Source organism: Diaphorina citri, unplaced genomic scaffold, assembly GCF_000475195.1.
Source record: "Diaphorina citri unplaced genomic scaffold, Diaci psyllid genome assembly version 1.1 scaffold848, whole genome shotgun sequence".
NCBI lineage: Eukaryota > Metazoa > Arthropoda > Insecta > Hemiptera > Psyllidae > Diaphorina > Diaphorina citri.
This window is the reverse complement of record NW_007378280.1, coordinates 59010-73707: the sequence shown is the minus strand read 5'-3', so window position 1 is coordinate 73707 and position 14698 is coordinate 59010. Positions and strand designations below refer to the sequence as shown.

Sequence of the window (14698 nt, the reverse complement as noted above, 5' to 3'; positions counted from 1 at the left end):
ACTGTTCTCTCTTCATCCTACCTCTTCAAGTAGTTCATAAGTTTTCCGTGAGAGGGCATAGCATGCAATCTTACCGTCAAGGAGGTGAAATTTATCCGCCAGCGAGATATACATTGCCGAAGTGAAGCTAAAATATTGCTCATGAATTTCATGATGAACTACTTATGACATTTTTTTAATGATGTTTCTTGATTCGTTCAATAATAAAATCACGATTTTTTAGTTTCTTATCAATTATTTTGATTAATTATAGTCTTAAAACGCCACCATTCAACATTTATTTCTCGTGAAAAGTTACATAGGAAAGACTCCTTGGTCATCTTAAATACTCTAATGGAAACTCTTGTTAAAAAAAATAAATCAACATTTTTTATTGTTATTATTAATATATGACTGCGTAGTGCGTACCACCTAAAATGTATCCGCGTACCACCGGTTGAGAACCTCTGCTCTAATGGAAACTCTTGTTGAAAAAAAAATATGTTGAAATATATTGGAGATATCGAGTAGAGAGGGAGCAGAGAGAACCTTCCAGTCTGAAAGCAGAAGAGAGAATGAGCTCTGACAAAAATCTAGGTCTGAAGATAAAAATCTAGGTCTGAAGAAACCTCCCCTTGACCCCCTACTACCAAAAACCATGTAGGGGGTCAGGGGAAATGTAGGGGGTTGAGGGGAGGATTCTCCTACATTTTGATTGCTCTGACAAAAATCTAGGTCTGAAGAAACCTCCCCTTGACCCCCTACTACCAAAAACCATGTAGGGGGTTGAGGGGAGGATTCTCCTTCATTTTGATTATAGGTTTGAAGTTTGGACTTAATTTACTCATTTCCCCTTCATTTGCATTAGTGGAAGGTCCCCATCGATTCTTCTGTGATGAGTCACCTATTCGCGGTTTGTTCGCGGTATCCGCGGTTTGTTCGCGGTATTCGATTCTTCTGTGATAAGTCACCTATTCGCGGTTTGTTCGCGGTATCCGCGGTTTGTTCGCGGTATTCGCGTTTTGTGCGCGGTATCCGCGGTATTCGCGGATTCTTCGCGGTATTCGCGTTTTGTGCGCGGTATCCGCGGTTGTTCGCGGTATTCGCGGATTCTTCGCGGTATTCGCGGTTTGTTCTCGGTATCCGCGGTTTGTTCGCGGTATCCGCGGTTTGTGCGCAGTATCGAATAATGCTATAAATATTAATCCATCCTAAAAGTATCAAAGTAATACTTGTACTTACTTACTTATGTAATTTTGCATTTTTACAAGTAGGTATACACGCATTGCCAAAAGAGTCCCTTTACCCACTCCATCTACCCACAGCAGTAACCCACTCTACTAATGTCAAATTCTTAAATAATTTTAAGGACAATTACCTACTTAATATGTGAGATTTTAGCTAAATTCCCTTAAGGGGTGATTTTACTTATTGATTAGTGATTACTGTTCACCTTGTCTGTGGATTTGATTGAAAGCCCTTTTTTCCACTCATGTCTTAAAAACAATAACAACACTGCCCGATTATATTTTCAGAGGAATTCTCTCGGCTGAACGAAATGCATTGTGCCCAGACTTCATTTGATGAGATGTTTCCCCAGTTGACTAAGAGAGGAAGTCGTGATTCTCCTCTGAGTTTGATTTCTCCCCTGTTGGAAGTCCATGGTCTTGTCGATAACAACATCAAAGCAGGGTAAGAATCCTCAATAATTAACAATTCTCATGATTTTCTCTTTTTTTTTTTTTTTTTTTTTTTTTTTTTTTTTTTAAGCAACTTCAAATAAATAAGACTATTGAATCTCCAGGCAAAAAGATACTTTCCAGTCTTTTGCTAGCAGTCTAAATTAAGTAAGTACCTACTTATAATTGTAAAAATCACTTATTTCAAAAAGATTATTTCCATTTAAAAATGTAGGGGAAAAAATAATGAAAGAAAGAAAAAAAAATTGAAAATAAATAAATAAATTCTGGTAGGTACCCTAAAAGTCAAGGGGAGGGGGAATAAGAAAATAATCAAATAAAACAAAACGAAGCTACTCGCATTTTAGCGAACCCTGTATTTCCATACACCTTGCTCGTGCATCAAGTTACAAGAGAAATGTCAAAGCACAGTGTTGATTACTTAAATACTCTTTTTTTTTTTTTTTTTTTTTTTTTTTTTTTAAGTGGCATTGTTTTCCTGAAATATATATTCTCTTCTACCCAACCACTGGTTTTATTTATTTAATTTTTTTTTATTTTTTTTTTTGGTAGTAGTTAACTTCAAATAAATAAGACCATTGAATCTTCAGGCAAAAAGAGACTTTCCAGTCTTTTGCTAGCAGTCTAAATTAAGTAAGTACCTACTTGTAATTGTAAAAATCACTTATTTCAAAAAGATTATTTCCATTTAAAAATTTAGGGGAAAAAATAATGAAAGAAAGAAAAAAAAATTGAAAATAAATAAATAAATTCTGGTAGGTACCCTAAAAGTCAAGGGGAGGGGGAATAAGAAAATAATCAAATAAAACAAAACGAAGCTACTCGCATTTTAGCGAACCCTGTATTTCCATACACCTTGCCCGTGCATCAAGTTACAAGAGAAATGTCAAAGCACAGTGTTGATTGTCTATCTGTTCTATTTATGTACTTTCCATGCTGCACTCACACATACCCACTCTCTTCCCATGCTCAGTTTACATCCGTGCTTCACTTGTGTTGTGCTAAATACTTTTTTCCGTTTAAACAATAAGTCATTAGGAAATAATTATACTTGGTTTACGATTTATTCCTGATTTAACTTAAGCTGGAATAATTATAAACTTGATTTACCATTCGTTCCGGATTTGGCTAAAGCTGGCTCCCGGCAGATTTTTGCAAAATGGATCTTAGGCATTTTGAGTATGTACATATGTATTGGCATTGCTCCTTGGTGTTCTGATCTAGACAAAATCTTAATGTTTGGTTGTCGATTCTGATTTAACTTGTAACTTTTGTAACTTATTACCTTATTAGTTTATTTTCTTATTTATCTTTTATAGGTTTGTTCTTGGCGAAATACTACCGTTAAAACTTAAAACCTCGTAAAGTGTTTATTATTTGAGCTTTTCTGCACCTTTTCCCAACTTTCTTTTTCACCGTTTTTGACCTGCGAAAATTCTATAGGTGTAGTCGACCGGCCGTCAATCGATGTCTATCGACGAGGTGAATCTATGTTATCGTCGCAGTGTGGACGGTTCAGTCGACATCGATCGACTATATGTGGAGACACTGTAAGATTATGGATATCGAGACACAAATGATAACCTTCAACGTGTCTCTGTTTCAGATACATCCACTACGATACTCTGCAAGAGCTATGGGAATCTCAGGGCGTCCTGAACGGAGCCAGTTTATTGCGCATGCTGGGAGTCGAACCCGGGACCGAAGCTAGCATAGACCAGTTGTCCGTATTGTTGGAAGAACTTCGCCAGTCTGATACGAGCAATACTCAGGTCCTCATTGCATCCTTGTGTTTGGCTCAGTTGCAGAATAAACTGATCAAGTAAGTGATAGTGACAGTGATAGACTTGGTTGCTAATTTATTTTTACCGATCGGCTACATTATTTACAGTATGTTCGGCCTCGGTGGCGTAGTGGCCAAGACGCTCGTCTGGTAAATAGGAAAGCGGGGGTTCAATCCCAGCCAAGGTATGAATTTTTTTATCCTCATTTATTTGAGCTCTAAGGGTTATTTGGTAGAGGACTCCTCCGGCTGCGTTAAAACCTCACCTAGTGGTAACCTTCCACACAAGAGTTCATTATTGTTATTATTTAAGATGTGGCGCTCTCAATACCTGAAAGCTATGTCTAACTGATGGGTTAAAATAAGTACGAAACGCCTCTTGGTCGGCTCACAGGTGTCTGGCTAAAAAGTTAAAGGTCGGATAGGTAAAATACGTTAACAACCTGGTTCCTCCCCTCTCTCCCACAGGTCTCACCTAGAGCAACTCATGTTCGAGCGGGACAAGCTGCGTACAGACGTGTCGCACGCCAACAAGCGCGCCTCCCTCATCGCGGCCGAAATAGACGAGAACTACACGAAAATAGAAAGCTCCATCCAGACGCAGATCAAACTCGTTGAAGATAAACACGCGGAAGCGATGAAGCAGCTGAATGAGGCGCTGAATGCGGAGAGGGAACAACTGGTGGCGCTATCTGTCAAGTATGAAGCGGAAGTGAGTCGCTACCAGGAGAGCATTGCGGAGCTGACCAATGAGATGGCTGAGAAACAGAAGGTGAGTGAAGCACTAGAGCCCTTAATAAATAAGGACTTTCGTGTTTGTATTATTATTATTATTTTTATTATTATTCCGTCAAAGGGGTTGGTACCTAACTCGAGAACATTAAAAAGTAACCCTTTGAAAGGAATTTTTATTGTCTTGAGCATAAATGCTTGTCACAAATGTCGCTCCCCGCTTAATACACTACGCTAAATTGACTTGACCTGACTTGGACTTGAACCATCAACCTCCAGATCCAAAGTCCACCGTACTAACGACTACACCACTGAGGTTCTCGTTGTAATATGTATTTGCAATCGATAAGCGGTAGGTACACATTTTTTGTCGCTGGTGGGCATCGACTCCGGGACCTTCTGCTTGGCAAACAAGCGTGTTACCACTGGGCTAAGTAACGTGTCTTTAGGACGTAAGTAGGTATTTGGTTTTATCTAAAATGTTATTATCTTCCACTCAACTCTCCATTTTATTTTTCAGCACCACGATAAGTTGGCCAGCGACTACAAGGCCCTTCTGGAAGAGACTTCCCAGTTGGAACGGAACTCCCATCTCAACAAGGAACAACAGCAGGAGATCAGTCTGCTCAAACGAAAAGTCCAATATTTGGAGAGTACGAACGAGTCGCTGCTGGAGTTCGAACATGTGGTCTCCACATTGCGAAGCGAGAACACGATGCTGCGAGATCGAAACGACGAAATTAGTATTGAGCTGGAGAATGCGCTCAGAAAGTAAGTGGCAATACAAGTAGTTATATTAGATTTTTTTAAAATGCGAGATCGAAACGACGAAATTAGTATTGAGCTGGAGAATGCGCTCAGAAAGTAAGTGGTAATATGAGTAATTATATACATGAGAATAAACAGGTTGTAGACCAGCTTGCGAGATCGAAACGACGAAATTAGTATTGAGCTGGAGAATGCGCTCAGAAAGTAAGTGGTAATATGAGTAATTATATACATGAGAATTGAGAATAAACAGGTTGTAGTCTGTCTGGGGGACTTTAAACAGAGAATATACCAGCTTGACTTTCCCTTGCTAAAGAAAAAGCCTTAAAAAGGTTTGACAGAGGGAACTGTAACTGCTAGGGTCTTATCGTCCCGAAATCGAAGAGAAAAGGAAGACAGGATAGGAGAAAGCAGGCCGTTCCGAGAACGAACATTATCCGTTCAGGATAAAATACACCTCGGGCGCGAATCGAACCCGCGGCCTAGCGCTTACAAGGCAGACGCACTACCAACCAAGAAATCTAAGCTCGCTATATTAGAATTTAAAGTAAAATGTGTGCGAGGAGGAGGCCCAGAGTTTGTTCTTTGTTGTGCCATTTGTACTGATTTGTATGTAAGTAAGTGAAATGTATCCATTGAGCTATTTTCTACACATTGCCCTTAGATGGTCAATTTTCTACTTTACTTATTTATTGTTTCAATCTCAATTCGACGTTTGTTTTCAGATGTAAGCAATATTGCGAGAGTGGAGGTGCGTGCAAGAGAAGAACAGAAGATGACAGCAAGGACGCTTCATCTTCCTCTGGTGGCAAGTTGAGGAAGTTCAACACTCAGCAAGACGTTAGCATGCCTGGTGAGTGTTTCATTTTGATATCCTAGTTTCTTTTTTTCTTTTTCTTCTGAGAAAAAAGGCTTAATTTTCAAAAAATTCCGACATTTGTATCAACAACATCTTTTTCATCTTCTTCTTTTTTCGTCATGAGATTTTGACAGAGGACAACGGAAGTCTTGAGGTCTCAAAATCGAAGAGAAACTAACGAGAACAATTTTCTCTCCAAATTGTTCTGACTGCACGATTGAATATTTATTGTTTTTATTTTATGTTTGGTTTGGTTGTAATTGGCGAGTGATCATTCGTATCTTGAATCAAGGTAAGTATGTAGGCATTACGAACTAACCTATCTGTTTAGGGGTTTTTTAAATCGATCTATGTTTAAATAGTCTCAGAATGGTCTAATTTACGTTATTCTTCTCACAATTTGAGGAGTGGGAAAACTGAGTAATCTTCTAAAAAAGTGGAAACCTTTTGATATTAATGTTAAAGAAACTCTGTCTTGAATTTTTGATCCTAAATATAATGAGAAGCTGGCAAAGTTTCCTGACTTGGCGGGGTGGAGCAATGCCGCGCTCCTTAATGCACTTGCCTAATGGTTTAGTTGGGCAGAATAGGCAGGATTGCTCTGTTTTCAGAAAATTAAATATAGCTACGTATAACAATAACATGGACTTTATTTTATCATCCAAAGAAGAGAAATGAAAAAGAACTTTTAGACATGAAAGTTGTCTTTTTTAACTGTATATTGTATCAAATTTATAGACAGGCTTACACATCTACAACTACAACACTATACTATGATTAATGATGTATTTTTTAAATCAAGGAGGGACTTCAGATATCAATTGATGATAAATAATGTTTCGAATTTATGTGTTACGGTTATGAATGGATGACTTGACTTTTATTTCCGAGCAAGGTTACTTGGAAACTTTCTACAACTTTGAAAATGTTACTTTTCGTGTCGTCTTTATATTTTACGTTTTTTCCCCGGACTCTCAAAAGATGATGTATTTTCTGTTGGAGCCTTTTTGGGATACCTAGTAAAAAAAACATAAGAATCCCTTAGTCTTCTTGAATCAGGCGAAAATTACTGTGGTCAGAAAAGGGACAAGAGATAAACATTATCTTTATAACTTTCTACAACTTTGAAAATGTTACTTTTCGTGTCGTCTTTATATTTTACGTTTTTTCCCCGGACTCTCAAAAGATGATGTATTTTATGTTGGAGCCTTTTTGGAATACCTAGTAAAAAAAACATAAGTATCCCTAGTCTTCTTGAATCAGGCGAAAATTACTGTGGTCAGAAAAGGGACAAGAGATAAACATTATCTTTACATTACAAAGTGTAATCTCCAGGGAAATTAGCCGGCAACATTCTCTTCCACTGGATTTCGCGTGAAAAAAGCGCCTGTAATAAAGCCTAAATCCCCCGAGACAGTAGGATAGAGAGAAAAAGTCTATCAGAGCGTGGGAGAAAAAACCGTGTCATTGAGGGACAAAACACTAGGAGGGGAAAAAATGTTGGCAAAGTGCTCAAAGTCAGTGCAGTATTATCCCTCGTGTTATGTTATCATCAGCATCTGATAACGCTGTCAGTACTCAGTACCTCAAGATATTTCGCCAATGTAATGTCTCTCGAACATATTAAATTTTATTCGTTTTTCGATCCAAATTGTCTTCGTACCGTCTTTTTTCTTCACTTTGTATGTTGATTTCTTTAAAAAAATTAGACAAATATTTTTCTATTTTTTTCTCGTTGGTATATTTTCTTTTTCAATGTAATTGAATAGTTTGTTCTATTTTCGAATTGTGCATTGTAGTTCACCCGTGTCGCGTGCTTTTTTATTATTTTTCTGTGTACCTACCGACCTACCTACTACAATTTTTTGTCGATGGTGGGATTCGAACCCGGGGCCTTCTGCATGGCAAGCAAGCGCGTTACCACTGGACCAACCGTGCCCCCAAACAAGGATTTTCCTATACTTGATAATCAGGTCAACCTCGGACTGAACAGACAATCCGCGGTGGTAAAACTCAACCTTATTGTTTCATCTCAATTCAATTCAACGTTTGTTTTCAGATGTAAGCAATATTGCGAGAGTGGAGGTGCGTGCAAGAGAAGAACAGAAGATGACAGCAAGGACGCTTCATCTTCCTCTGGTGGCAAGTTGAGGAAGTTCAACACCCAGCAAGACGTTAGCATGCCTGGTAAGTGTTTCATTTTGATATTCTAGTTTCTTTTTTCTTTTTCTTCTGAGAAAAAAGGCTTAATTTTCAAAAATTCCGACATTTGTATCAACAACATCTTTTTCATTTTTCGTCATGAGGTTTTGACAGAGAACAACGGAAGTCTTAAGGTCCGAAAATCGAAGAGAAAAGAAAGAGGGGATAGGAGAAAGCCAGCCGTTCCAAGAACAAACCTCATCCGTTTAAGATAAATTTTGCTCCGGGCGGGAATCGAACTGGCGACCAAGTGCTGACAAGGCAGTCGTGGTACCTTCCAATCTAATTAGGCTAAAACTATAATTTAGTTCGAAAGAAGAAAAAATCCTTACCGAGTTATGCCAGCCACTCACTATCAGGTCCGTCTATCAGGTCTACCCGATAGTGTGTGTGCTCATCAGATTATCAGGTATCAGGTAGACCTGACAGGCAGACCTGATCAGGTGTACCTGTCAGGTCTACTTGATAGTGAGTGGCTGGCCTTAGGCTAATCGACAAGTATTGGTTATTGTTATTTGGCAACTTTTTTTCAAACTAGACGCATACTTATGCGTCTAGTTTGAAAAACTAAGTACTTACTTATTTCCAAGTATATAATTCATAATATTTGATATTTTTAATTGATTTTACCTTTACCAGTATACCTAACTGTATAAAGTCATGTTTATTTCTTACCGAAACATATTTGGACGCTTGCTATTGTTTATGTTTAGTCTGATTTATGTCTGACATTTCTATGTTGACAGGTCTGTCAATACCTGAATGTTCCCCTCCCCTCTCTGTATCTGGCTCTCCCCTGTCTTCTAAGGTAAGTCGCAGTTTTCCCCTCTTCATTATAGGTACATATAGGGTGCACAACAAACAAACAAACAAACCATTTGTAAATTTGTATACGTAAATAAATATTGGCTTCGTGATTTTCATGAATGGTTGAATATTTAGTGAGGCATTCCCTGTATATTGTATCAAATTTATAGACAGGCTTACACATCTACAACTACAACACTATACTATGATTAATGATGTATTTTTTAAATCAAGAAGGGACTTCAGATATCAATTATTGATGATAAATAATGTTTCGAATTTATGTTTTACGGTTATGAATGGATGACTTGACTTTTATTTCCGAGCAAGGTTACTTGGAAACTTTCTACGCCTAGGCCAGAGAGCTACTTGGGGCCCCCGAACTGAAGGGGTCTAATGAGGGATGAGGGGTTTGATAGGTCTGTTATCCCAAGGCCTTGATGTAACCTAGAAGTACCCTCACTGGTATATTTCAACCTCCCCAGTTTCTCTAAAATTCACCTGTAGCACCTCTAAAGAGTCTGCACACTCAGGTTTATTCTAGAGAAAATCTGTGAGTTCATCTACTATCCCATTAAGAGGATACCAAGAGGTGTCATCGAGGCCAGAGAGCTAGTTCAGGGCCCCTAAATCGTAGGGGTCTGATGAGGGATATTCAGGTACATAATTATGTCGTTGTACCCTACTTCCTGAGACGGACTTGACCATAGTCCCATTCAGGTACCCTCAAAAGAGCCAGTGTTATTGTCTGTGGCTTGACAGGGCTGGTTTTGTCTCAGTTTTACGTCCTCCAGCGAGACACTGTGTTGCCCTTACCTTGGGTACATAATTACATATTATCTACTAGGCCTTATCCTGTAATATCTTTGAATAGGTAAGTCTAAGCGATTGAAGCCCGAGAATAATAATTATGTATTATTTTGTTTAAAAAAGTTTTGTTCGGAACAAAAAAGTCGTACGTCTTACCATTTGTTAGCAATTTGCGTGAGAATAATAAAAACCCTTATATTGCCCCTTCATTGCATAACTAAAAGCTCTCAAAACTTCAAGCCAAATGTGCGACCTCAAGATGATGAAATTTTTTCATGAAAATTTCAGGGATTAATCTACTCATCAATACGCAACTTTTGACATATCAGGCGTTTTTAAATTCGAACATTTTTTTTTTCACTCCACCCTACTACCTACCCCTATGCTGCTCTCGGGAAAATAGGTTAGTTGTTGGTGATTTTCCGAAATAAATTTACATTGTGTTTCTTCATTTCTTCTTCGCTCTAATATTTGTTCTTCTGAACAAGAAGTAGGGAGGATTTTGTTCTGAAGTTTCGACTTCTGAGGGAGGCTTTTCATTCCTTTTTTAGGGCAGCGTGACCAATATTTGCTAATGAACAAGGTGCCTGTGGATAAAGCTTTTCTGCACATCACCTACGTAATATGTTATGTTCTTTTTATGATGACAAGTCTCTTCTTTACCTGGTCTATAATAATATTAAATATTTTCCTTTCTGCCAAATTCCAAGGGAAATTTATAAGAAAATGGGAATTGTAAAATCACAAAACTGTCCTGCCTCAATAGTCTAACTAAAGTCCTAAAGTACTGTAGCCATAATTCTCCAAATATCGTTTCTAGGCGTCTAAGTAGTTTTACCACCCAATCCTTTTATTTATTTTATTTTTCATAAATTCAAGAGGATATCCCCGTATGTTTTCTTGTAACTAACATAATCCTCCTAACCAACACTGTGAGATAGATAAGATATCTGCTATCTATCTCACGGACACGGAATGTAAAGTAAACAAATACGTACAACTTTATAGTCATACTTGTGATATTGTACGCGTACCTACTCATAGTACCTACTCTGGGATATTCTAATAATCTAATTGATTGTGTTTAATAACGAAGATGATATCATTTTATGAATCACGCCGATCCAAAGATATGCAACACTAGGTGGTCGCTCAACTGTTTAATCATTGCTATCCGAATGATTTCTCATGAGATATTTCTTTAATCGCATCTATCTAACAGCTTGCGCATAGTTGTTGGGATTCCAATAATCCATCAGAAGAGTCCTTTAGGTTAGGACTACTCTAGACTTCTTAAAGCACGACCCTCTAAACGTCTGAACAGTTACTTACCCTGGTTGAAGTACATACTTCTGTCTACTTTCCTTTTTTTTATCCATTCTTAGCCTCAATAACAACCAATAAATTCTATGATGGCTTATTCTTTGCCCTAATATGAACTGATTATCTGATAGCTCCCATTTTGTGTCTTCTGGCAACGATCAGTCTCATTTTGCTGCTAAAGACCCTTGGGCGTTATTTTCGCCCGATTAGAGCTTTAGACTTCAGAAGTTTAGAGATTTAGAGGTTTTATGATGATTTAGAGATTGGTAGAGGGCATCTTGTTCTGTACTGGCCCAGTGGTCATTATTATCACCTACAGCCTCCAGTCACCTCAATGTTACGCGCGGCCCACATGAACTCTCTTGGAATCAGATAGTGTGTGTAGTGTGTAGGTATTTTTAAATTTGTATACAGTCAAGTGCGAAAAATTTGGGACAGTTTTTGAATAAAATACCATTTCAGCAGCTTGAAATCGAGATCACTTTTCGATGATATGGTGTCCGACCTTAGATAGAAGAGGAACTCGAATAAAGAACATTTCCATTTCTTTCCCTGACAGGCTTTTCTGGATGCTTTAAGAATATTTAAAACTGTTTTTGGTAGGTACTAAAAGCTCATATTGTCTTTAAGACAATATAAAGACAATATAGTCTTTGTTTTTCAAGTTGGCTCGATTTTCAAGTGAAATATTGTTGATATTAAAAAAGTTCCATTGACAATCCGTCCCAAGTTGTGGCACATGAGTGTAGTTAATGTATTTCTGAGCATAATGGGCTCTTGGACACTGGTTTCAATGTAGACTATTGGTAGGTCCAACACAGTAGATCTCGAATAACTTGGTCTTGCAGCTTCCCCGATCCAAAGATATGCAACACTAGGTGGTCGCTCAACTGTTTAATCATTGCTATCCGAATGATTTCTCATGAGATATTTCTTTAATCCCATCTATCCAACACCTTGCGCATAGTTATTGGGATTCCAATAATCCATCAGAAGAGTCCTTTAGGTTAGGACTACTCTAGACATCTTAAAGCACGACCCTCTAAACGTCTGAACAGTTACTTACCCTGGTTCAAGTACATACTTCTGTCTACTTTCCTTTTTTTTATCCATTCTTAGCCTCAATAACAACCAATAAATTTTATGATAGCTTATTCTTTGTCCTAATATCAATTGATTCTCTGATAGCTCCCATTTTGTGTCTTCTGGCAACGATCAGTCTCATTTTGCTGCTAAAGACCCTTGGGCGTTATTTTCGCCCGATTAGAGCTTTAGACTTCAGAAGTTTAGAGATTTAGAGGTTTTATGATGATTTAGAGATTGGTAGAGGGCATCTTGTTCTGTACTGGCCCAGTGGTCATTATTATCACCTACAGCCTCCAGTCACCTCAATGTTACGCGCGGCCCACATGAACTCTCTTGGAATCAGATAGTGTGTGTAGTGTGTAGGTAATTTTAAATTTGTATACAGTCAAGTGCGAAAAATTTGGGACAGTTTTTGAATAAAATACCATTCCAGCAGCTTGAAATCGAGATCACTTTTCGATGATATGGTGTCCGACCTTAGATAGAAGAGGAACTCGAATAAAGAAGATTTCCATTTCTTTCCCTGACAGGCTTTTCTGGATGCTTTAAGAATATTTAAAACTGTTTTTGGTAGGTACTGAAAGCTCATATTGTCTCAAAGACAAAATGAGCTTTAGACAATATAAAGACAATATAGTCTTTGTTTTTCAAGTTGGCTCGATTTTCAAGTGAAATATTGTTGATATTAAAAAAGTTCCATTGACAATCCGTCCCAAGTTGTGGCACATGAGTGTAGTTAATGTATTTCTGAGCATAATGGGCTCTTGGACACTGGTTTCAATGTAGACTATTGTTGGTCCAACACAGTAGATCTCGAATAACTTGGTCTTGCAGCTTCCAGCTCTTTTCACTTTATTTATTACACCCATTATGCGCTTTCTCAGGTGCTTTATGTGCTCTTTTCACCTTGAATGTTCGGAGGGAAAAGTTTATGTTGAAAGTTTGTTTAGTCGTTTCCTTTGAAATATGATCTTTAGATACTTTTTATGGTTGTTCTTCTCTAGATTCTACATCCCTTCAGACTTATTTAACAAGATAATGGAAGTAATAAATTTAAATATAATGTTGATACGAGTATCAGATCCTTTTGGAAAAATAAGTTGACGGAATATCTACAAAGCTACTTCGCTAACAAAGCTTGTTGCTGTTTGTATTTTTTCCTATTTTATCTCAATCTCTCTTCTTTCTTTTTTCCTTGGAGGAAAAATCCCGGGGGGTTTTTTTTTTTTTTTTTTTTTTTTTTTTTTTTTCTTCTTTTTTTAAACAAATAGGCTCATTTTACCATCTTCCTTCAAATGAACAACAAATTTTAAGTATGATTGAAGAGATTTGAACAAAAAAGAAGAAGAAAACAAAACAAATAAGGTAATGTACCTCACATCTAGTCTACTTCCTTTATTTGAGAATATTTCCTCAATTCAAAGTGCGGACTCTATCGGATTCAAAATGGAAGATAATAATCGGTTTACTGACAGGTTTTATTGTCAAGTAAGGATAACTGGTAGAGAAATCTATGACAAATATAGACATCACGATGTCAGATCGGTCTAGAACACGAGAATCAATATAATTTGATCCAATTATAACGAGAACAATTTTCTCTCCAAATTGTTCTGACTGCACGATTGAATATTTATTGTTTTTATTTTATGTTTGGTTTGGTTGTAATTGACGAGTGATCATTCGTATCTTGGATCAAGGTAGGTATGTAGGCATTACGAACTAAACTATCTGTTTAGGGGTTTTTTTTAAATCGATCTAGGTATGTTTAAATAGTCTCAGAATGGTCTTTGTAAAGTAGTCGGTGGGTGAGTGGTCAATGATCTTCAAAGTAATGATATCGGCAAACAGTATTGAAAGATTGATTTTTGCACTCTTTCCTTTAAGCATAATGAATTAGATACTCTTTTCTAGAAGTATAAATTTACCCATTTCCATTTCCTTTCCAAATCCTTCTCATAGGTACTTCTTGTTCTACACTTTTTCCCCAATTTTTATTTGTCGTTAGCATTTCTTTCTTTTATTCTTCCTCTCCATACCCTTCTATCCTTGATTGTTTGTCCGTCTTTTCTCTCTCAGGATTATTTCTCCATCCTCTCTTCTGTATAACCAGTTCTAGGTTGTGAAAATCAAAAGTAAAATTCACTTGAAAAGAATATCAATATTGCGTTATCAACGTATTGCGTTGCGTTATCAATGTATAACCGTAGATACTGACAATAAGCCATTTCTTTCTAAAAGTTCACTTTAACATACGTTATTCTTCTCACAATTTGAGGAGTGGGAAAACTGAGTAATCTTCTAAAAAAGTGGAAACCTTTTGATATTAATGTTAAAGAAAATCTGTATTGAAAATCTGACTTGGCGGGGCGGAGCAATGCCGCGCTCCCTAATGCACTTACCTAATGGTTTAGTTGGGCAGAATAGGCAGGATTGCTCTGTTTTTAGAAAATTAAATATAGCTACGTATAACAATAACATGGACTTTATTTTATCATCCAAAGAAGAGAAATGGAAAAGTACTTTTAGACATGAAAGTTGTCTTTTTTAATGGAATAGACATTACCTAGACACCTACCCAAGTATTAGAATGTGAATGTGCTGAACAAAATCATTTACTCAAACCTATCAAGAGACACGAGTCAATAA

General features: G+C 37.3%; 1 protein-coding gene across 1 annotated transcript in view; it reads left to right on the top strand.

Moving 5' to 3' along the window:
• The window catches only part of LOC103512532, a 36649-nt gene that overhangs the window by 14525 nt on the left and 7426 nt on the right, over positions 1 to 14698 (top strand). The window contains exons 6-12 of the mRNA XM_026825972.1: positions 53 to 84; positions 1515 to 1671; positions 3286 to 3501; positions 3931 to 4234; positions 4715 to 4965; positions 5688 to 5815; positions 8770 to 8917. Coding sequence (XP_026681773.1) covers positions 53 to 84; positions 1515 to 1671; positions 3286 to 3501; positions 3931 to 4234; positions 4715 to 4965; positions 5688 to 5815; positions 8770 to 8917 — 1236 coding nt within the window. The remainder of the gene's footprint in view (positions 1 to 52; positions 85 to 1514; positions 1672 to 3285; positions 3502 to 3930; positions 4235 to 4714; positions 4966 to 5687; positions 5816 to 8769; positions 8918 to 14698) is intronic.